Raw genomic sequence first — 22730 nt, forward strand, 5'->3', positions numbered from 1 at the left:
AGGACGGTAAGAATTTAGCCCCCAAGTGTGAATTTCGTAGCTCGGGAATGGGGGAATTCTCCGGGCCACCCCTGAAATTACTACTGCTTTAGACTTTGAAGTTTTATTCTGCAAAATTTCAAGCTTCTAATCACCGTTAGTATATTCATCGGTGAAAGAAAACCTTTCGTGACACTGACCTTAAATGACGGATTTCACCATAGAGGTTCCTAATCAAGATTTTTTTTACATGTGAAAAAGATGTCGATATTCATTATCAGTTGAAAGATGTTTGTTGGGATACTGCTCTTGCTAACTATACTGTGCGGAAGTAGGTGCTGGAATTTAGTGGTGCGGGGAGTCTACTGAAAATATGCCAAGAGCCAAAAATCCAAGAATTTTGATAGAACTCGTGAAATTGACAAAATCGGTTCACGTTAGGTTCGACACATGGAGAGAAGATGGTCTCCCAGAAAAGAACGCGACTTTTTACACGATATCATCGAAGTGATCTCTCATCCATTCTGCTCGCAAGAACAATTTCTAGTGATCTTTATATGTTCTCAGAACTGAAGAATTCAGTGCGAGGTGGAAGTTCCCTCAGAAGTGACATTGTTCAGTGCCTAAAACATACTCGATATAAAGATTTCTCAAACCCACTTGATAGTGAGATGCCATGATACCAATAGTGTGTAGAATGGGATAAATGGCATTGTATTGAAAATGTGTAACTTGGAAACTGAAAACTGTGCGAGTTATAGAAAAACGGCATGCACTTTTCGTATGCACCTCGTAGTTCGTTTCTGAAAGTTTCAGTGCTGAGGAAGACAATAACTCTTTGCTGAAACAATCACGATTGGAACTCTTTTTCTGGTAACTGCCAATATCTGTTGCATACCGTGAACGCATTGATGTCTCTTATTAAAGAGATATGATCTTACTTGCATATTAGGATTAAAACAATTATAATTACTGCAAGACGCTAATTAATAAGGAAAGTGGATGGATCATCACATGCATTCATTAGCATACAAAGTTGTTTATTGTTCGTGAATACTTTTCTATTGTTGCACGCAATCAATTTACTATTTAAGCTCACAAACCACTATTCTTTCTACCTCTCTCTCTTTGAATATGCAACTATACTTTTTTTTTTTTCTTTTTTAATGCAACATGAATGTTAAACCCATTAAATAAAATGTACTCATGTCAACGTCTGCATTTTCTGTTTTCTTTAACTTTTCCTTCATTTAAACACTATGCAAATTATTCTTCATTTTCATACCTCATAACTTACCTCTTGCAAGTCTTCGGGTAAATTGTATTCTGCAAGCTTCATCACAGTTAAATAAATCCGAATTCTGTTCAACATTGAATCCGTTAAGAAAAATTTGACGGCTTGATAAATTTCATTTATGCTACCCAAGCTAGTCGGCTCTGGACGCAGTGGAATCTGTACATCACACTGTAAAATGAAATATAAAATTACAAGTTTTTTATACTAAACTTATGTAGTTTCTAATTTCATGTTTCCTATAAAAGGACAACCAAAACTGAGTGTAAATAACCGACGTTGGGCTCGTTAATATACATCTAGAAGTGACTCATTTCAGCGCTAGAAATGCTGAGAAACAGTGTTCGGAAATCTTTCGAGCTGTTAAAACAGGATTTAACCTTTTTAGCCCCACAGAAGTTTTATGGAAATTAAGTTTCACTGTAGCAGGAATAAAAGTTGTTCATACTTTTATCTGAAGCAATTGTTCTTTCACATGATGTAACTTACATATTTCTCCATGTAAAGTAATTTCTTTCCCCTTCAGGGATACATAAATTATCTTTAAAATATCCTACGGTTAATATAACATATTCACTTCATTCTACCCTTTATCAAGAGAAAAAAAATACTTCAACTACACTAGACAATGCAATAATAGACAAAGTCAGCATGTTAGTCAATGTGATTAGTCTTGTGATATATATAAAAAAAGCTTCATCCTTTATTATGTGTTTCACTTACAATATCCGTATCTCATCACAACCTTCTGACAATGCTCCTCTACTAATCAACTACCAATATAAGATGATTTTCTACTAATCTTGTGTTTGACCTCGGAAGTACATAATGTAAAACATTGTAAACATACAAATTACAGTGTTGTCAAAACCGAATATTTGAGGAATATTTTTCGAATCACAAATTCAAATACTGCCTGCTTTGTCTAAGTATTCGGAGAAAGGCATAATTCTGGACTATTTACATAAAAAATTAGTATTTAGGTGGGATCACGAAGCCAGTAGAACAAGAATAAGGTGGCCAAATTCTTTCTTTGTGGTTCTAAGCTGGAAACTGAAGAGCTGAAGTGATGGGATAGCTTGAGAATTAACAGTAGCGATAATACCACATATATGAAGTCCGTAAATAAAGTAATGACATATTTTCGAAATTCACCTTTATTTATAACCCTTTCCGCACGGGAACTTTTTAACATTTTTATAAATCCCCATCAAACTTCAACCACAAACAAAAGAAATACGCACTCTCTATAGGATTGACGCATCTCTACGACTCACATAACTCGCAAAATTGTAGCGAGCCATGCCCGGCCGAAGAAATAAAATGCAATACAAAAATATATAATTATTAGTGATTGTAGTTGGTCGCGAAAGGGATAATATATCTACACTTGCATTCTGTTGCCATCAAAATAGCTACCTAGGGAAGCCACAAAGCATAGGATATTTTGTTTCCATTTTGTACAATAATCCTGGCACTGAGAAAGCGAATGGCTTTCAACTAGTTGGTTACAGCCGCTTTGATGTTTCTTATCATCCATCAGTGGTTCTTTCGAGGTGCTTTTACAACTGGAGAAAGAAAGATGTCACAGGCACTCAAGTCAAGCGAATACGGAAGCTGAGAAATGACAGGGATGTTTCTCGTGACAAAAACATACCCGAAAGCGTTGTGTGAGCATCGTCGTGATGCAGAATCCAGATCTTTGAGGCGTTCCACCACACGCGAGCAACCCATTTTAGCAGCTGTTCAAGAACTTTACTGTAAAAATGTATGTTGATACTTTGTCTTGAGGCATGAATTCTTTATGCACAATGTCTCTGCTGCCCTCCCCCCCCCCAAAAAAAAAGTTCATTCGTGCTTTTTCGACAATGGTGAGGTGGGAGTGTGCAACTGCACTTTGTCGTTTGGTTTTGGGATCGTACGTAAAGATCAAAGCCTCGTTACCTGCGATGAGATTCTTCAATCTGGATCAATTTCACAGGGTTCCTACTGATCTGGACAAATCTATTTTCCTGACTTCTCCCTGACCTTCCCTGACATTTGGCAGGAAATTCCCTGACTTTCAAGACAGGTGTCGGATGACGTTGATATATAAATAAGGAATAAATAACGGTGAATATTTATATATGAAAACATTTGTTCTACAGACACAAATAGTAATCAATTGCTCATACATACACTCCACTTACCTCCCATAAAAATCTGAGCAGCGTCTGATACTGTGCCATTTATAGTTGGCTAAGCTGAAATTGGTGTACAATTAATGTTAGGAAAAATATATTTTATAAAATTTCCCTGATTTCCAGTCTTTTTCCTTGAGTTTCCCCGACCCGCACCATTTTCCCTGACTTCTCTGATCAGTACAAACTCTGTTTTAATCCGTGACGGCACATGTCTTTCCTGTTGACGAGCAAGATTTTTCGTTACCAGTTTCCCACAAAGTTTTCTCATCCTCAGTCCATTCATAAAAATCTGATGGACGATCGTGTTGTTCAAATTCAGTTCACCTTCTACTACTTTAAAACTTAACAGACGGTCAGTTTGCACGATATCTCAAATATGTTCCACACTTGCTTTATTTCTGGACGTTGCCACTTCCTAACCGAAGCTCATCTTCTACCGATTCCCAGGCTTCACAAAATACCCTGGACAGTCTCAGGCAAATTTTTCTTTTAGGCAATTCATTCATTTTCGATTCGATCAATGAATTCAATTCCGTTTCCAAAAGAACCGTTACTCGGAACAATTCCTTTAATGTTCCGAGGAACCAGTTCCTCCGAAACAGAATTGGATTAGGAATTATGGTCGTTCCTGCTGTACATCCTTCACTAATTATTTTAAACATAGTCTTATGAAGTAACGAAAAATGTATTACTATCCTAATTTCCACTCTTAGAATAATCCTAAATTAATCAATATTTCAAATATTCAATGTTTAAAATAAAAAAATGAAAATATTAAACCAGCAACCATCACACACCCCAACTCCAGCATTCAAAAAAAAAAAAAAAAAATCATAAAAACCTAAAACTAAGCATTATATCGAAATTCTTATAGCGAGAGGAAGTGAAATACATGCACTTTTATTCACTTGAGGGGGGTAGTCCCCCCTAACCCCCCAAATACAAACTACTACTCTATGTAAAAATTAAAAATATATTAAACAAAAAATAATAACATACCTAAAAAATTATACAGATAAATATAATTCAGTTGCAGCCTCAAAAATGTTAAATACTTCTACGACCAAAGAGGATTTCATTAAGTTCAACAGTTAACCCTGATCCCGCAATGAGAACTATTTAATATCTTATAACAGCTTCCAAACTTACTTCCCTGAGGTAGGTCAGCCAATCACAAACAGATTTTGAACTTAACTTCGTCGTAAAGGAGCACTCACTAATAATGTTCTCGTATTTCGTAATACCACTAACAAACATATAACAAATCAAATGTATTTATCGTACTTCCAGCTTTGAATTACTCCAAAAAGAGTGCCACTCCTCACAGAAACTTGCTTTAAATACAATGAACATCTTTTAGAATATACGGTACTTTCAGTTTTTCTCCGCGAAAAGTGGAAAATAACTTATACTCTTTCTCATACGAAATAGAAGTCTTTACTTAATTTCACTATTCCGACACAAAACAAAATTTGAAACAATTTTCTGCTGTGTTGCGAACTTCACTTGACAGTTTAAATAACTTTAAATTAGAGTAATTCCTCAGAAAATAATTCATCGAATAAAGCCAATTAAAATATTCATATCTGAAACACAGCATTCGACTGCGAAACTCCTATATTTCACTTCCGTCATACACCGCCCGACCAACGATTACTGCAAGGTACACTCATGTCCAAAATGATTGCCTCATATCTATAACAGTCTTGTTGTGCGAATATAATTGTATAATTATATCGAAGCGTACTTTTAATACTGTTACCATGTGTATAATCGAGAAATGTATATTTGTGGTAAATTTCATAGAAAAAAATTATAAATACGAAAATTAGAATGACAGGGTGTCTACTGGAATACCAGAAAGTAAATTCATGACTTTTTCATGACTTTTCATGACCTTTTTGTTCAAATTTTCATGACCATGGCGATAAAAATTTACCATTAGTAATAATAAACCCCTACCATCAGTGGTGGATCGGTTAAGATGAAGATCACATTATGTTCTAATTTGTCTAATGTACATAATGTCGATTAGCTGACAACTAATTTTAAAATGCAAGAGCAATTTAAAAGGCAGTAAACAAATTTTTAATTGCGGTTCAAGTATGGGTTTAAGGCTTATCAGGTTCTATAGATTTAAAAAAATCTTATGAACAGTCCGTTACATTCAGCTAGGTTTTATATCTGCATTTTATGTACTCTGAATTCTACATTTATAATTTTCGTTTACAAGAAAAGACTGATTACGTAAATATACAATTCTTTTCCATCGTGTCATATTTGAAATCAGCGTACATAAACATACTGATAAGACCTACTGAATTTGTTCATAATGGAACCTTCATCCTGGATGGGGTCTGACGCCTTCTTTCTTCTCTTTTTTCAAGGGTACTTTTACAAATATTTTTTTCTCGCAGTCTGCATACTAGTATCACAATAAAAATTTAAAAAAAAAAAGTGAACACAAAAATAGACATCTTGATTGAATATCACAAGTTCAACTTCTTTTTCAATGAGTTAATTTGAACATCAATTCCATCAAGTTCTGAAGTTACTGAGTCACTGAGAGCTTTACGTTTCAGTTCCAAACATTTTAAGTCTTTCAACATGGTGCGTTTTGCTTTCTCTTGTTCTTCGTAGGTGTCTTTTTGCCTTTTGAGGACTTCTCGCCTTCGTGACGATGCATTTCGCACAGATAGTATCAAAGGCTTTGTGACTGCAACGGCCTAGATCAGAAAGTTGGACAGTAAAAAGTTGTTACAGAGACTAGAAGATGAAATGGGGAGCAGCTAGGAAGACAGTGAAGTACCAGTTAGCCAGCACTAACTGGTGGGGGAAATTCTCACGATTACTGACCTGATACAACTATTTCAGTACATGCAGTATGAGGTATAAAAGTATGAAATATAAAAATATACTCTGAGATTTCAGATTTTCATGACCAGTTGGGTAAATAAAGGACTTTTTCATGGCTTTCATGACCACTAAGCAAAATATATGACTTTTTCATGACTTTCATGACCAGTAGACACCCTGAATGAGTATAGCAAAATGTTGCTAAATGGACAAGAAAAGTGTTTTTCGATATATTGTTCTTATTTACAGCTCTTTTGACATAAAACTTATCACATATATATCTCTGCCGATTATACACATAGTAGCTGTGTTAAAAGTACAATGCGATATCATTATCCAATTATACTCACACAACAAAATTGTTATAGATATGCGACAATCATTTTGAACATGGGTGTACAAGCTGACAGAAAAGTCACGTGACCTCCCTATTCCTTGCTATGCACATCAACCTGACGCAGCCACTGGAACTAATTCGTTCAAAAACCCGGAACAAATTGAACAAATCACTGAACAGAAAGAATCGAAATAATGAATGAATTGCCTAAGGGAAAAACTTGCCCAGTCTCGGTCACGTTATACCCAAGTCTGAAGCAGAACTTGATGGCACACGTTGTCCACGACTCTGTTCGTTCATTCTCGTGAGGTGACGCGGCACAACTCATTCCACAACATGGGTTTTCCCACTTCACCTGTTAAAACGACGAACTCATCACTCACACTGAGGCTACATGAGATCTTGACGCATGCGCGTTGTGGATGCGGAAAGGAGATTTGCAGTGTTGCCACAGTTCTTGAGCTCTGACTCCAGACTCATTACTTTACTTACAGACTTCGTATATGAACTGAATAATTACGCCTTCCATCACAAATATATTCACTTAGATATGTTGCTCAATATTTCGCCGATAATAACCTCAAATGACAAGAAACCAGATCCCTGACACAAGTAAACACTCGAATAATAGAGGTAGAAAATTTGAATGATTTTAAGGGGGAAGACTACTAAATATTGTTCAAAAGTTAAAAATTTTTCTTTCGCTCGGTTTTCGTAAGTGGAAAGAGATAATGTAATGTAACTTACCACAATAATAGTTAATGTTATTCTACGCCCGAAAATATGAATCGGAAGGATAATCAGTGTTGCCATCCATATAAATTACAGTGTGGCCAAAATATGAATTACCCAAAAATCTAAATTAAGACAGCGACTAGAAAAATGAACTCAACGGTAATTGATGACCTATCACGTTGTCTTGGTTCTTTGTAGACTATTTTTTTTAAATAATATTTGCATTTATCTTGTAATAACTTATTTGTCATTACAAAATAAATACAAATATTATTTAAAAAGTAATTAACAAGAAAAACAAAAACATAAGTCATCAATTACCGTTGAGTTCATTTTTCTAGTCGCTGTCTTAACCTAGATTTTTGGGTAATTCATATTTTGGCCACACTGTAATTTCTATAAATGGCAACACTTATTATTCTTCCGATTCGTATTTTCGGGTGTAGAATAACATTAACTATTATTGTGGTAAGTTACATTTCAATATCTCTTTCCACTTACGAAAAATAGGCAAAAGAAAATTTTTTAGCTTTTGAAAAATATTTAGTAGTCTACCCCCTTAAGTATTCAATGTATGAGAAGCTTGTTTCCGGAATCTACTAAACGATATTTTTTTCAAATATGAGTTAAGCACACCATTTTGTTTTTTACTGGATCTAGATTTAATTTGTTTTTAAAACACATTTTTACTCATTAAAATAGCATTTAAAATCAGAGTTTACTTCCAAAAACCTCTATTTCCATTTGTGTTTAAAAGGAATAGCATTTTACTTATGTTGGTAATAGGAAATATTTTCATTAATATAACTCATACTGAAAATATTTTTGTTTTTAGATTGGTAACACTGAGCCTGACAACAACTTCCCCACAATTATTCATTATGCGTTAATTTGTTTTTGTTGTTGACATTGTGAAACCCGCCAAAGACCGAGATCACTTCGTTTGTAGGTGTGTTGTCATATATACGTACGTATGTAGCTTTTCAAGCTATGTAATATATTTATTCAACTTGTAAAGAGCTCATGAACTGCCAGAATATCAAATAACAAGTGATTTTGAAGCTACTGAGTAATGTATGGAAGTTGAAGATAAACCAAGGAAACGCAAACGATGTCCAGACAATGGAAAGAAAACTCAAGATAAGGTAAGAAAGCACAACTCTAAAGATAATCCCATTATTTGCACCCACAGGAGTGAAGATACCTTTTGTAAGATATGTATGATATCAGAATATGATATACAAGCATTCCATGACAAATTTTGGAGTCTTGGTAGTGCAGTTAAATAAAGACAGGATGTTCTTGCAAAGAAACATTAAAGTGCAATCAGTATTTCTAAGAAACAGACCTGGAGTAATGAATGCCAATGTCAGAAAACCAGAGTACTCTACAAACTATACCATTTCAACTAGTAATGGTAGAGTAAACATATATAAAGAATCATTCATGAGTATTCTCAGTGTGGGTAGAGCAAAAGTTGAAAAGGTTGTTAGAGACATAATGCAATCTGATGATACTGTAAAAAAGAGAGAAGAGGTGGGGCTAGATATAGTGTAATGAAGAGATCGTAATACACGTTAAATAAATTCTTCATATATAGAGAAAAGCACTATGGTAGAAATAACACCCCTGGTTGATGTTATCTTTCAAATCTTTATGATACGTACGTACTTTTATAAATGGTGCCGTTACTGGGAGGTTCTTTTTCATTCTTCATACTCATATATTGAATTGGTGTTCGAACATGGGAAGAACTCAGTCAGCCGTTTCAATATTATACAAGGTCTGTATGATAAGTAATGAGACTCGCCGCGCCGCGGCGCGCGTGTCGCTGGAGCGGGTTTGTCGGTGATGGAGGATGTAGGGGGGGGTCCGAGCAAAGCAACGCACCGCGCGTCAGTTGGCTCCGAGCCTTAGTGGAGCGCGGACAAGCCTTGGACAAAGCCCTTGTGAACATTCTTGTCACGGCGGAAAATCAACAAACATGGAGGGTTCCATCGAACAGCGTTATGCGATCAAATTTTGCGTTCGCCTGGGGAAAACGGCTACTCAGACGCTTTCTCTCATCACGGAGGCCTACAAAGAGGAAGCCCTATCCAAAGCCCAGGTGTTTCGTTGGCACAGTGCGTTCCGGAACGGCCGGGAAAGCGTTGAGGATCTGGAGAGGGCTGGACGCCCGACAACAGTGACTACGGACGAAACTGTGGCAAAAGTGAGGGATCTCCTGAACTCAGACCGTCGATTATCGTTGAGATTGATTGCTGATGAACTCGATATGAACCACACAACAGTGCACAAGATTGTGACGGAACAATTGGGAATGAGAAAAATCTGTGCGAAACTGGTGCCGCGAGTGTTGACTGACGAACAAAAGCAACGACGTGTTGATTGTTGTCAGGAACTGTTGAACCTCATGAACAGTGACCCTAACTTTGAAGATGACGTCATAACAGGTGACGAGTCGTGGGTGTTCCAGTACGACCCTGAAACGAAACGTCAAAGCGCGGAGTGGCACACTCCTGCGTCCCCGCGCCCCAAGAAGGCCAGAATGTCGAAGTCAAAGGTGAAAACAATGTTGATTGTTTTTTTTGACAATGTGGGGGTGGTCCACAAGGAGTTTGTACCCCAAGGACAAGCCGTCAACGCCGCCTTCTACAAACAAGTCCTTGAGAGACTGCACAGGAGCGTCAAGCGGAAAAGACCGGCGATCGCTAGCCGGTGGAAGTTGCATCACGACAATGCCCCTGCCCACACCGCCTTCTTAGTGACCTCCTTTTTGACCCGGATTGGGGTGGAAGTCCTTCCACAACCACCCTACAGCCCAGATGTGAGCCCGGCCGACTTCTTCCTCTTCCCGAAGCTGAAGCCACGCTTGAAAGGAACCCGTTTTGCAGACGTCACAGCCATCCAAGCAGCCGTGACCACATTTCTAAAGGACATGCCGGCTGCTGACTTCCAGGGGGCGTTTGCAGCGTGGAAACATCGATTGCAGAAGTGCATCGACGCAAGAGGAGAGTACTTCGAAAGCTTTTAAGTCCCTGTACAGATCAGATCAATAAAACAATGTTTCCAGACCTGGTCTCATTACTTATCATACAAACCCTGTATATTTGATGTTTGCCATCAGCATGTTTAAAAAAGAACAATAATGAAACTTCAAGAGTCCGTGCCTTCAGAAAAGCGCAGCGGAATTTATGGTCTCATGTAAAACTTCAATGAATGGAAATTAGGGATGTGCCCATATATCGGTATCAGTAATATTGACCACCGGCATTTAACAATACATTTTCCGAACAATTTTCAACTTGTTTAGTATTAACAGAGACACTTATATTTCATACATTTCTTTTAGACTTAAAGTTGTTCTAAATTATTATCAATTGTACAATCGATTTTTTTATGCATGTGTACGCCCTCGATTTGCCCTACTCGTACTCAACTGATATTTTTAGACCCTCGATGCCAAAATAGTGGTGAGAAAAAGCTAAAGGTCCTCAGTCAGGATCATGGGCGCCCGAAGAAAATTTTCTAAGGAGGGAACATTCCATGGTTAATATATTACGCTTGGTATTTAATATACGTGGTTTGCTATATTATGTATACATTTTCGTGAGCCAGGGGAGAGAGTTCCACCCTGCCCTTAACTTCAGGCGCCCATGATCAGAATAGCAGACCCGTAATTTGAATCCCAAACGAGACAGAGGTTTCGATTTAGAAGAATATGCTATGGACAAAACCCACAAGATGCTTACTTTGTTATTATTTTCTCCTACTTACTGGTTAAAAACTATTAGTTCTTAAGTTAATAAATAGTTTTATCGTTTTCGACTTCGCTTAAATAACCTTATTCTTTTATGGTATACAAAGCAACACGTGGTTCAGCATGCATAATTTTCTAAATAAAAATTTGTAACGGTAGTATCCGTTTGCATTATATATATGTAATAGATACTAGTAAATACAATGTAACTATCAAAATACATTATCACTCTAAACATCAATCACTAACCCTTAGAATTAAGTTTACACTATGTAAGTACTTGCTGCTTTTTAGTTCATTTTATATCAGTTGGATTAAATTTAGAGGAAATATATTATTTGTGTGGAATCTAACATGAAATTCTGCATTTTGTCTTTGTATGTCAAAGTTTGGCCTTATGTCTAATATACCCTATTACAATGTTGATAATTTCATTATTCTGAAAATTCCTGATAATATATACGAAATGTGTTCAAAGGTATCGGTATCGGCGCTACTCGAATCTTCAGTATCAGTATCGGGTTGTAATAATTATTTATGCATTATTTCTGGTGTGCCCAGGTTGGACAATTTAATCATTTTATTTTGAAGGCTGCTACTTATCCACGCATAGTGTAACTAATCGTTGTATGTTCTCACAACGGATATATCAGCAGCGAAGCAGACGATAGCAGTCGACGGCCTTGGCCATCGCCAGCAGCCAATCACAGTCCTACCTGTATTTACGTCACTCTGGTGGGTGGGACTCACGTGAGCAGCAGGAAAAGGAAGTTGCATGAAGTAACGGCATTGGGCGCCGAGACTCCGATTCGAGACAAGCACTTTACATTCGCTGCTCAAAACAATTCATAGAAAAGTTAGCAAATATGTGGATCCAGCGTATATTTAATTTATCTTGTGCATCTATTGTAAAGTTATGTAAGTATAATAGTATTCGAAATAGAGCATTTATTCTACTCGCAATCTGAGTGTCAGATTGATCGGGTATTGCTACCTCGTGTTATTTCATAGTTTGCGTATGGTGCAGAATATATTAATACAAACGAATAATTGTTTTATGTTCTCTTTCAGTTCAAATGATGCTGAAGTTTTATTCTGTTCATAAGTTTAAGGTTGTTGTTTGAATATTTGCCTACGTGTGGTTAGCAGTGAAAGAAGCTATTACTCTAGTGATAACTTGTTTCGTCGTTAATGCTTGGGCGAAATATTCGATCAATGGTTACCTAATGTAACTAACTAACTAACTCTATGGCCTATGAAACCCAGAGGTTCAATGCCGCGTTCACAAAAGCTCTCCACTGACTTCTATCCTTAGCTAACTGCATCCAGTTTCTACTTTGTATTCCTATCTCTGCGAGATCCATCTTAATATTATCCTCCCATCTGCGCCTAGGTCTTCCTAATGGTCGCTTTCCGATTGGTCTTCCAGTCAAGACTTTGAAAGCGTTTCTACTTTCTTCCATTCTAGCTACATGACCCGCCCACCTAAGCCTCCTAGACTTGATGACCCTAGCAATGTTGGGTAAACCATATAAATTATGTAGTTCCTCGTTATGAAGTTTCCGCCATTCCCCATTCCCGTTTCTCTTGGGTCTGAATATTCGTCTCAGGATCTTGCTCTCAAATACTTTCAGTCTATGTTCTTCCCTCAGAGTAAGTGACCCTGTTTCGCAGCCATAAAAAACAACAGGCATGATTATAGTTTTGTATATTTTAAGCTTCATATTCCTCGACAGAATTCGCGACGACAAGAGATCTATTTGGATATCCGTCCTATAGGTACCTATAACATCACAAGGTATGGGTGAAAAAGTGATATCGGTACATCTCTAATGGAAATAGTAGGTTTCGGAAACAACTTTCTCGACCATATGATAACTAATTACTGCATTAATGGAATTGGTAAATTCACACTCTTTCTCTCTCTTAATAATAATAATAATACCCAACTTACTGGAAGAAGAGATTTTCCTTCTGAGAAAACTAGAACAGGTACATTTGAAGCATATTCCATGCGATAATATTTGAAGTCATAATCAACTTTCTGTTGTTGGATAAGAGTCTTCAAAGCTGCAATGTTATGAACACCTGAAATAAAAGGAAACTACTAAATTATTAATTTCTACACTGCTAAACAAAAATATTCGTAGAGTCATTATTTTAAAATCTATTACACTCATTAACCGATGTAAGAAAATCTATTACACTCATCAATCTGATTATACAATAATCAAAAAGTCAGCACAATCAAATTTTCAATACACACCTTGTATTTGTTTATAATTTACACTTGGGGCCGCAATGGCTCAGCAGGGAGTGCTCACCTCTGGTGTGAAAGATACCTGGTTTAACCCAATTCGCACCAAATGTATTGTGTGGTGGACAAACACAATGTACTTTGGTCTTCTCGGGATTCTCTTGTTCCTCCCACTTTCTTCATTCCATCTTTTCGTTCATTATTGCCTCTTTCAACCTCGAAGCATAATCGTCGAACGTTTAAAAAACATACACTATATCACACTTTAAAACCTAAGAATCATTCATTTACCAACTTTTGAACCTTTATGTAGGCTAGAGAACGCATGGATTGAACATGTTGTATTAGATACGGACTTTCGTGATTAGCTGCTAACACGTTGTATCAGATACGGACTTTCATGATTAGCTGCTCTAACAGTCGAAACACAACCCTTACTATTGATTTTAAGCACGTGAAACGTGGGTTATTTGAATACACTTTATACGTTTTAAAATTATAAGAAGAAAGATCCTGTGACAGGGGATCACAGATCAACAGAAATTATTCTACACAGAAGAAATCGGACAGCAAACATTGACCAATCGTGCAGTTGCTCCGTTCTGTAGTTTTATGAATACATTCATAAGATAGCGCAATCTGACAAGGTTTTCCATGACTTTCTCAAAACAATTTCTCAACATACAAAGAGCTACGAAACGTAAATTCCTTAAGGTCACAAATATATTTTTTCACGATTATAATACTTTCTCCTCTCCTATCATTGCTCGAAAGTCAAAAAGGAAATAAGAGTCCATCACCTACACTATACATTTATTGCCCTACAATGTGAACATACATATTATACTGTGCCATGTCGTTTTAATCTATATAAGGATGTATAAGGATGTTTTTGTACATACATGTGTGTGAAGCAAAAGTGAACTGAAATGAAATCTTTTAAGTTTTACCTCCCACGGTTATGTCGGCTAGGATAAAAGAGATGGTGATGATGATAAGTGAATGAATGGTAGTGTACAAAGTGGGAGGAGACGGGAGAACCCGAGAAAAGAAATGAATACGGTGTTTGTCCACCACAAAGCTCACTTGACGCAAGCTGGGATCGAACCAAGAACCCCATGCACCAGTGGTAAACGCTCTACCACTGAGCCACCGCGGCCCCTGAAGCAAACATGAATGCAAATTTAATGCTTTATGTAACATTAAAGCAACTTTCAATTATTTCGTATTAGCTGAACGCCCATTCTTCATAGAGGGAAATAGGTTCCTGGGGAGTATTTGGAAGGTGTATAAGAACTTATTTCTGCTCCACCTTAGAATGTGTATTTCAATCGAAATGAAATCGTGAAAACCAAACTTGACGAAGTGCTTATAAATTCATTTTAAACGGCGCAGCCGTTGTTCTTTGCAATAATTTTAAACCCTCTTCTCTCTGAATATGCATTTCAATCAAGGTGTGACTGTGAAATTTTATTAGTGCTGTCATTCCTCCTTTGTAGTTTCTTTTCGCTAGATTGCTGTCACTATTTCTCTCGTTGTCTAACCTCTTCCCGTGTTTATCAATGTTTAAAGTCAACCTAGCATGTTTGGTTTTCCTTCTTAAGTTTGCTCGTTGACACTGTTTGGTTCATGTTGAAGGTCTACGTTAGAAGCAATAAAAATTTTCTATCACGTATAACTGAAAAACGGATAATATTTAAATATAATGATTGATGAGTCCTTATTACGGCCTGAAATGTTGTTTTCGGCATAAATTCTGAGTCCCCCGTTACCTTCTTATCACAGTGAAATAATAAAAACCCAGTTCGAGGTAGGTACTACGTTCAAAAAAATCATGTCAATCACATCAGTCATTTCACCGTGATGCGGTTACAAACAAGGCTAAAATGAGAAATTTAGTAAAATAAAAATGTTACCGTACCATTGGAATCTAGTTGTCCAGCTGTAAGAGCAGTTTCATCTAGAACAAGATGTGTATGCTCTGATAGTTGTAAAACGCCACTCTGAAGTCGGTTTTTATCGTAGTCTTTCCTGAAATATTAAATAGAACAATTATCAAGCATTAAGTTACTTCAATTTGTTTTAAAGCATACATTTACCTCAATCCGAGAATGTAAATACCCAAAACTGATTCATACAGCTTCTACGTTACTTTATGGTTAAAGGCAGACTGATTGCTAGATTCAATAGTTTGAAGAGAGCTGTTAATATAAATTTGTTTTAGAATTTCGTTGTTCAAAACATTCATCTAGATTATTTTTAACCACAATTTACAACGATCACGTGTATTTACTCCGTGTGTAACCGTTTATTCTTTTTAGTATTCAGGGCAAAAGAGCTATGTTAACAAGTACCAGATACATATTAAAAGAAAAAGAGAAAATATTATAATTAATGTTGATTTGTGAATATTTATTTTTCCATCGCTAGGTAGAAAATGTTTGTTTACTCACTGTTATAACAGTGATCCGGTTACTTAAGTAACAATTTCGTTACCATGTAATTGTTTATATATAATTATCAAAATGTAACTCAACAAGACGTCCTATATAGAGCTCCTTCGTGGCTAAGCGGTTAGCGTACGCGTCTTTGGCGTGGGAGACTCGGGTTCGATTCTCGGCGAGAGCTCATGTGGTTCCGATTCCACGTTAATCAGTAGGTCCACGTCTCATATAGCCTCGCTGCTAAACTCAACATCAACTCAACTCAAGACGTCGTATTATATAGACGTGTATCGCATTGCTGTAAAGCCATTGAGAATTATTGCAAAATAGAGTGTGTTTATGTGATTGAAACTAGTGTGTAATCCTTAAGGCTGTTGCTACCTCTTCGCTGAGTCGAGTTTTCTCCTATCTAATAACATTGGAACTTTTTTCGTGTTTTTCTCAGCAAGCAATGAACAAATCCTTATAAAAATTTGCATAGAGTCAGGTCGATAATAAAGGATTTGTTATATGAGCTTATAATTTTACTAAAAGCCTCCAATTAAGTTATTCATTCCCCCCTTTTTTTTCATGTGAAGATTTGCAACAGTGCGATCTCTCCTTCTCCCTGTTTGTATTAGCAGCGTGAGGGAAATTCGGGCTAGCCATTTAAAACAGGTTTTTAAACTCTGTCCATATCACATCTGTGGAATGAAATTTTCTAGCCCTCTCGTCCTTTTCGAGGACAGATTTATGGCACTGAGAAGGAGGGGGCGCTCTTTATTTTCTTTGCTAAACCTATTGCTTTTAGTATATTCGTCTAGTCTCATTCGGAGTTCTTGTGGTTACTTTCAAACATAGCAAGATGCCTCTTGCGTCTCATGTATTTCAGTCTTATACCTGGTGATTGGTTATACAAATATAAATTAGCAGACGATTGTGATAGCAGATAAATTTCCTGTGTGGGGGCCGCGGTGGCTCAGTGGTAGAGCGTTCATCTCAGTTACATGGGGTCCTTGGTTTGATCCCAGGTCGCGCTAAGTGAACTTTGTGGTGGACAAACATCGTGTGCATGGGTTTTCTCGGGGTTCTCCAGTTTTCTCCCACTTTCTTCATTCCACCATTTCATTCATTACTTATCATTACTGTCTCCTTTAGCCTAACCGGCATAACTGTGGGACGTAAAACTTACAGATTTCATTTTATTTTCAAATTTCCTGTGTGAAATAATAATAATAATAATAATAATAATAATAATAATAATAATAATAATAATAATAATAATAATAATAATAATAATAATAATAATTATTATTATTATTATTATTATTATTATTATTATTATTATTATTATTATTATTATTATTATTATTATTATTATTATTATTATTATTATTATTATTATAGGAAATTCTTGGCACAAGAGATTGTAACGAGCAAGGAATATCAGTGCGACTTGGCACTAGTAATTTAGTTAAAATTTGTGGTCACCACATCGGTTCCTCCTTGCCGGTGTTTCCTTGACCAGAGACTGGCCGCGCTGCCGACACCAGTGGGGTTTTCACATTGAAAACACCAGCGCTCTTTGACTTTTGTAACCTCACGGAAACAGGTAAACCAGTGGAGATAGCATTTTGGAGTAATTATATATATGTATATGCAGACCCGTATTCAGGAGGATCTAAAGGTTTGCCCCTCTAAATTTTCGCTGGCCTCCCTAAATTTTTCACGGTAGGCTTGCAAATGAAATATAATATGGTGATAAACTATGATATGATTGGATCGGGCTCCCCTAACTTCAGCCGCCCCCCTACATTTTTGGGCTGGCTACCGGCCTCTGTATATGTATTTGAAACTGTGAATAGTAGTATAGAATGTTTATGCTAAATAATAATAATTTCATTTTTACCACATACGAAGGAAATTTAGAAATAAACTTTTTTGTTACACAAATGTGTTCTTAGCGTAAATGCTGTCGAATTCTATTCCTAATGATGACAGATTTTTCGATGTTGTTTCAGTATCGTGAGGCAACTGGGAAACTGAAGAACTGACCACACATTACCCTTCTAACAGAGCACATTTGTAGGAAAAGTGAAGTGTAATATCAGGGATTCTTTTACTAAACAGAAAAACATCTATACATAATGAAATATGTAGTGTTAATGTAGATACAAACGTCATTTTCTTGGTAACGTCTTTTCTTGGTTATTACTTTACGAAATATGAATAGGGACTTATTTCTTGGTAACAGGGAATAGGGACTTATTAGTGTTACCTGCTAATAATAACCTTGTAACTTACGCATTCTAAATAAGAAATATTTATTTTCCAGATGGTGAACGCGAAATTTCATCTATAGCTACAACATATATATATATATATATATATATATATATATATATAGTACAACACATATTAACAGAATAATTTTAATTTTATGCATTATGCTTCATTTTAAAATATAGGGCTTTTTTTGTTGAGGTACACCAATTTGTCATTGTCATACATATTAAACTAAAGCATTACCGTATGAGTATAAAAAAATATGTGATGGAATACTTCGTTACATCAAGCCACAACATTATGTAAATGAAGTTATTAAAAAATAATAAACAAGCAGTATAATCAAAATGCTAAATATCACCGAAGCACTATTCACAATTTAAATATCTATGAGCATACTCCAAAATCCCTGGTAAGTTTCTATATTGAAAAAAAAAAAAGTAAACAAAATTCACAAGGCCACGCTAAACATAAATACAGGAAAAGTTAAATAAAAAAAAATGTTATCAGTAAAATTTCTACTCTTCCCCTCCAAAATTATGTCTCAAATCAAGTAAGTAACTTGCTTAAATTATACTGGTCTACGACTTTTTAATTTTGTTGATAAGTGGTCAAAGTTACACTCGAAGTATTGACTTCAATCAATACAAATAAATCAAACAAACACTAATATTTCACATTTATTTATACAATGAGTATGTCATAGTTTTTTTAAAAAACAATTTTCATTTCATGTATAAATTTTAAAGAAATAATTCGGTTTCAAATGTTACTTTCACGCAAAAAAAAAAAAAAAAAAAAAAAAAGAAAGAAAGAAAGAAAGAAAATATACTATGGTAAATTAAAGTGAGATTACAGTGTTACGTTAGTTCAAATAAGATGTTAACGAAATTTTGCGGACAACTCTCGAAACTTATCTGAGAAGCAACTTTAAAAATTGACAAAAGTTATAGATATACTTCATGAGTGAGTGTAGATTAAAAAGAGATCTTTTTAAAAAATCTGCAGTTAACAGGAATATAGTTAACAAATCTAAAAGATTCTATAAAATAGATTTAAACAAATCTTCAATCAGATCAATTGATTCCCTAAATTTTCTTTGTATCACCTTATATATAAATATAAAAAATATATAAAAACAAGAATTTTAGGAATAATCCAAAAAATGGATCAATGATCCAAAAAGTGCATAAAAAGATTGCGATCTTGCCAAATAATTAGTTTTTGGATCAGGGGCCACAAAAGTTAGCAACGGTTCCTAAATCGAGTTTTCGTATTTTCTACGGAATTAGCACATCATACTGAGTAAATTGTTAGTTTGGGTTTGGCTACACTACCTGTAGTTCTCCAGATATAAGGCTACAAGAAAATGTTTGATTGTATGAAATATATTGGATTTTTTGGATCAGGGTTCATAAAATTTTTGAATGGGCCCTAAATCGAGTTTTCGTATTTTTTACGGAATAAGCACATCATGCGGGCTAAATTGTTACTTTTTGGTTTGGCTATACTATATGTAGTTCTCAAAATATGGGACGTACAAGAAAATGTTTGAATGGGTGAAATATATATTGATCTTTTTGGATCAGGGCCCACAAATTTTTTGAATGGCAGCTGAATCTTTTTATTATTATTATTATTATTATTATTATTATTATTATTATACGGAATAAGCACATCATGATGAGTAAATTGTTAGTTTTGGTTTGGCCACACACTTTGTAATTGTCAAAAAATGGGGCGTACAAGAAAATTTTTGATTCAATGTAATATATTGAATTTTGTGGATCAGGGCCCACAAAATTTTTGAACGGTCCTTAAATCGAGTTTTTGTATTTTTTTACGCAATAAGCACATCATACTAAGTTAACCCTGGAATACACAGGGGGATGCTGGAGCACCCCAGACGTTATACTCACCGCGACTGTGGCTCTGTTGAGCACAGAAAGGAAGTCTGCATTTCGTGAAGTAAGGTGTAGCTGTGTCTGTTCAAAGATACATACAAACTCCTATTGTGTATTCTTGTAACTGATAAAGTAAAATAAACATATTTAAGTTCGTGTATTTTAATTTTAGTAGCGTTTAATTATATGGGGTGCGCTGGCACCCCACCTGTGTATTCACGTAAGCTTTTTTTGTCTGTGTATTCCAGGGTTAAGTCATAGTTTGGGTACGCTATATGTAGTTCTCGAGATATAAGGCCTACAAGAAAATTTTTGTCTGAAATAGATTGCATCTTTTGATCCAATAGAGTCTAAATGTATACAATATATATTGGTGTTGTTGTCCATTATTATGTTTGATCTAAATCTATAGTTGACTGGTAATAGGTGTTGTTTTGAGCACTATTCGTTGTTACAAACCATACACTTTATTTTAAATTGAAATATAATAAATAAAATACAAATAATACGTCACTATAAAAGTAGCTTTTCTTTTAGCAGTATAGAAGTTTATTATAAATACCTCATATATAGATAAAATGGGCACTGGAGTCAAGAAAGGTATGTCTCTTCATGTTTTGAAAAATATAATAATAATAATAATAATAATAATAATAATAATAATAATAATAATAATAATAATAATAATAATAATAATAATAATAGTGATAAAGTGACATTCGCTTTCGTATACATTAAAAGTATCTTTATTCAATAGAGACAGTTCGCTTCTAATTACTTATAACTGTCTATACTTGACGAGGGGAAAAGCTAACGTAAAGAAGAATGGATCTGTTCTCGCTGTGTTTATTTTTTTTCTGCTTTCAGCAAAGAAAACGTACTCCAACGCCTCCTCACTGAAATGCCATAAATATGTCATTGTTGAAAAGGGTCCCCTCACAGCTGTGGACAATGTTGAAACTTCAAAGTAACCCTCAGTTACTCGCCGCAACCTGCTAGAAGAGAGAACGCAGTGTCGTCAATGCGTTGTTGCAAATCTTCACATGAAAAAAAGGGGGGAATGAATAACTTAATTGGAGGCTTTTAGTAAAATTATAAGCTCATATAACGAATTCTTTATTATCGACCTGACTCCATGCAAATTTTTGTAAGGATTTGTTCATTGTTTGCTGAGAAAAACACGAAAAAAGTTCCAATGTTATTAGATAGGGGAAAACTCGACTCAGCGAAGAGGTAGCAACAGCCTTAAATAATCTTCGTAGTAAGTAGTAAATAATTTTAGATGGAATATACTACGAGATTTTAATCATTCGAATTGCAGGTTAACGTTATAAACTCTCTCTCTCTCTCTCTCTCTCGCCTTCTTCCCTGTCATGAATATCAACTACAGAACATACATACGCAAACCTGTGATCGTACTGCTATTACACACTAAGACTAATGTTGTATTCTAAGGTCTTTCTTTCATCCGATCTAGTTTTCCTACTTTTTAACATTAGTTTTGTTAAGGACCAGATTGGAAAAGAACTGCATAAATGTGATACTAGGCCAATACTTTACTACGAGTTATGTACAATGTACAGGTTTCAGAATTACGCAGAGGGAAGTACTAGTTACTGTACTCAGGATGTCTACTAAAATCCCAAAGAGAAATTTCGTGACTATTTCGTGGCCTTTTCTTTACCAAATCATAAAATTTTCAAGAGCGAATTTTCATCCATGCGATAGAAACGTACTTTGCTTGTGATTTGGTAGCGTCTAAAGCTGATCATAGACATTTTTGGTGGTGAACTTTGACGTTTTATAGAACAAAATTTTCCAATCTGTACTTACATTTGAACAGTTAAGAAAAAATCGTGACTCAAAAGCTAAATTTCGTGACTTTCGTGACCGATAGACACCCTGCTACTATACTATCCTAAAAATAATATTTTACCCACTTAAGTTTTAAGACATTCACCAACTTTCTTAGTAACTTGCACTACTCTAGGTATACACCTATCACTTACTAATTTCTGAAATTTTCAACTTAGTTTCTTCATACAATAAGGCAACATCATTATTTAAATGGATGCAAAATTTTTAAGTTCTATTGTGATCATTTAAAAGCAGTCTTTCTCGAACTTACATCACGTGAAGACCAATTTTATTAGTCACATTGTTCTACGGATCACTCTCCTTTCGTCCCGTTCGAAACAAAATTAGTTTATTTATTTATTTTTGTTCTTTACCAGACACAATCACACCAGTATACTTATATTTTTAACATAGTATAAATTAAAATTCGCCTATAATGGTCTTTCACTGCATGTTTTTAAAATATATTTCAATTACTCTACTAGTCAATTTTCGTCATGGCATAAGGCTTAAATTATTCTGCTATGAAGATCTTCACATAGTTGCTGCAACTAACAGTGAAGGAAAAAAAAAAAAAAAAAAACCGAAGAGTCCTCATATGCGGTATCCACAACCAGTAGTTATTTATCTTCTAGTTGAGAGATCTTAACTTATTAATATATGAATACATTAAATCTCTTTTCCTTGCCATCTTTTTGTACTACGTTTCGTTACTGCATAAATGAACTAAATTACATAACTAGAAAATAAATAATGGCTATCGATACTTCATATAAGGACATTATATATATTAGGGATGGGCAAACCCGTTTTTTATAAACACCGGAAACCGGTTTCTAGAAAAAACCGAAAACCGACA

At 35.3% G+C, this 22730-nt stretch overlaps 1 protein-coding gene across 2 annotated transcripts in view; it reads right to left on the reverse strand.

Moving 5' to 3' along the window:
• LOC145667066 (mini-chromosome maintenance complex-binding protein) overlaps window positions 1-22730 on the reverse strand; it is a 68646-nt gene that overhangs the window by 10323 nt on the left and 35593 nt on the right. For both annotated transcript variants that reach the window (XM_081734763.1, XM_081734764.1), the window contains exons 9-11: window positions 15323-15432; window positions 13099-13232; window positions 1277-1444 (exon numbers count right to left, since the gene is read on the reverse strand). In XM_081734763.1, coding sequence (XP_081590889.1) covers window positions 1277-1444; window positions 13099-13232; window positions 15323-15432 — 412 coding nt within the window. The remainder of the gene's footprint in view (window positions 1-1276; window positions 1445-13098; window positions 13233-15322; window positions 15433-22730) is intronic.

Source organism: Thermobia domestica, chromosome 12, assembly GCF_964235325.1.
Source record: "Thermobia domestica chromosome 12, izTheDome1.hap1.1, whole genome shotgun sequence".
Classification (NCBI taxonomy): domain Eukaryota; kingdom Metazoa; phylum Arthropoda; class Insecta; order Zygentoma; family Lepismatidae; genus Thermobia; species Thermobia domestica.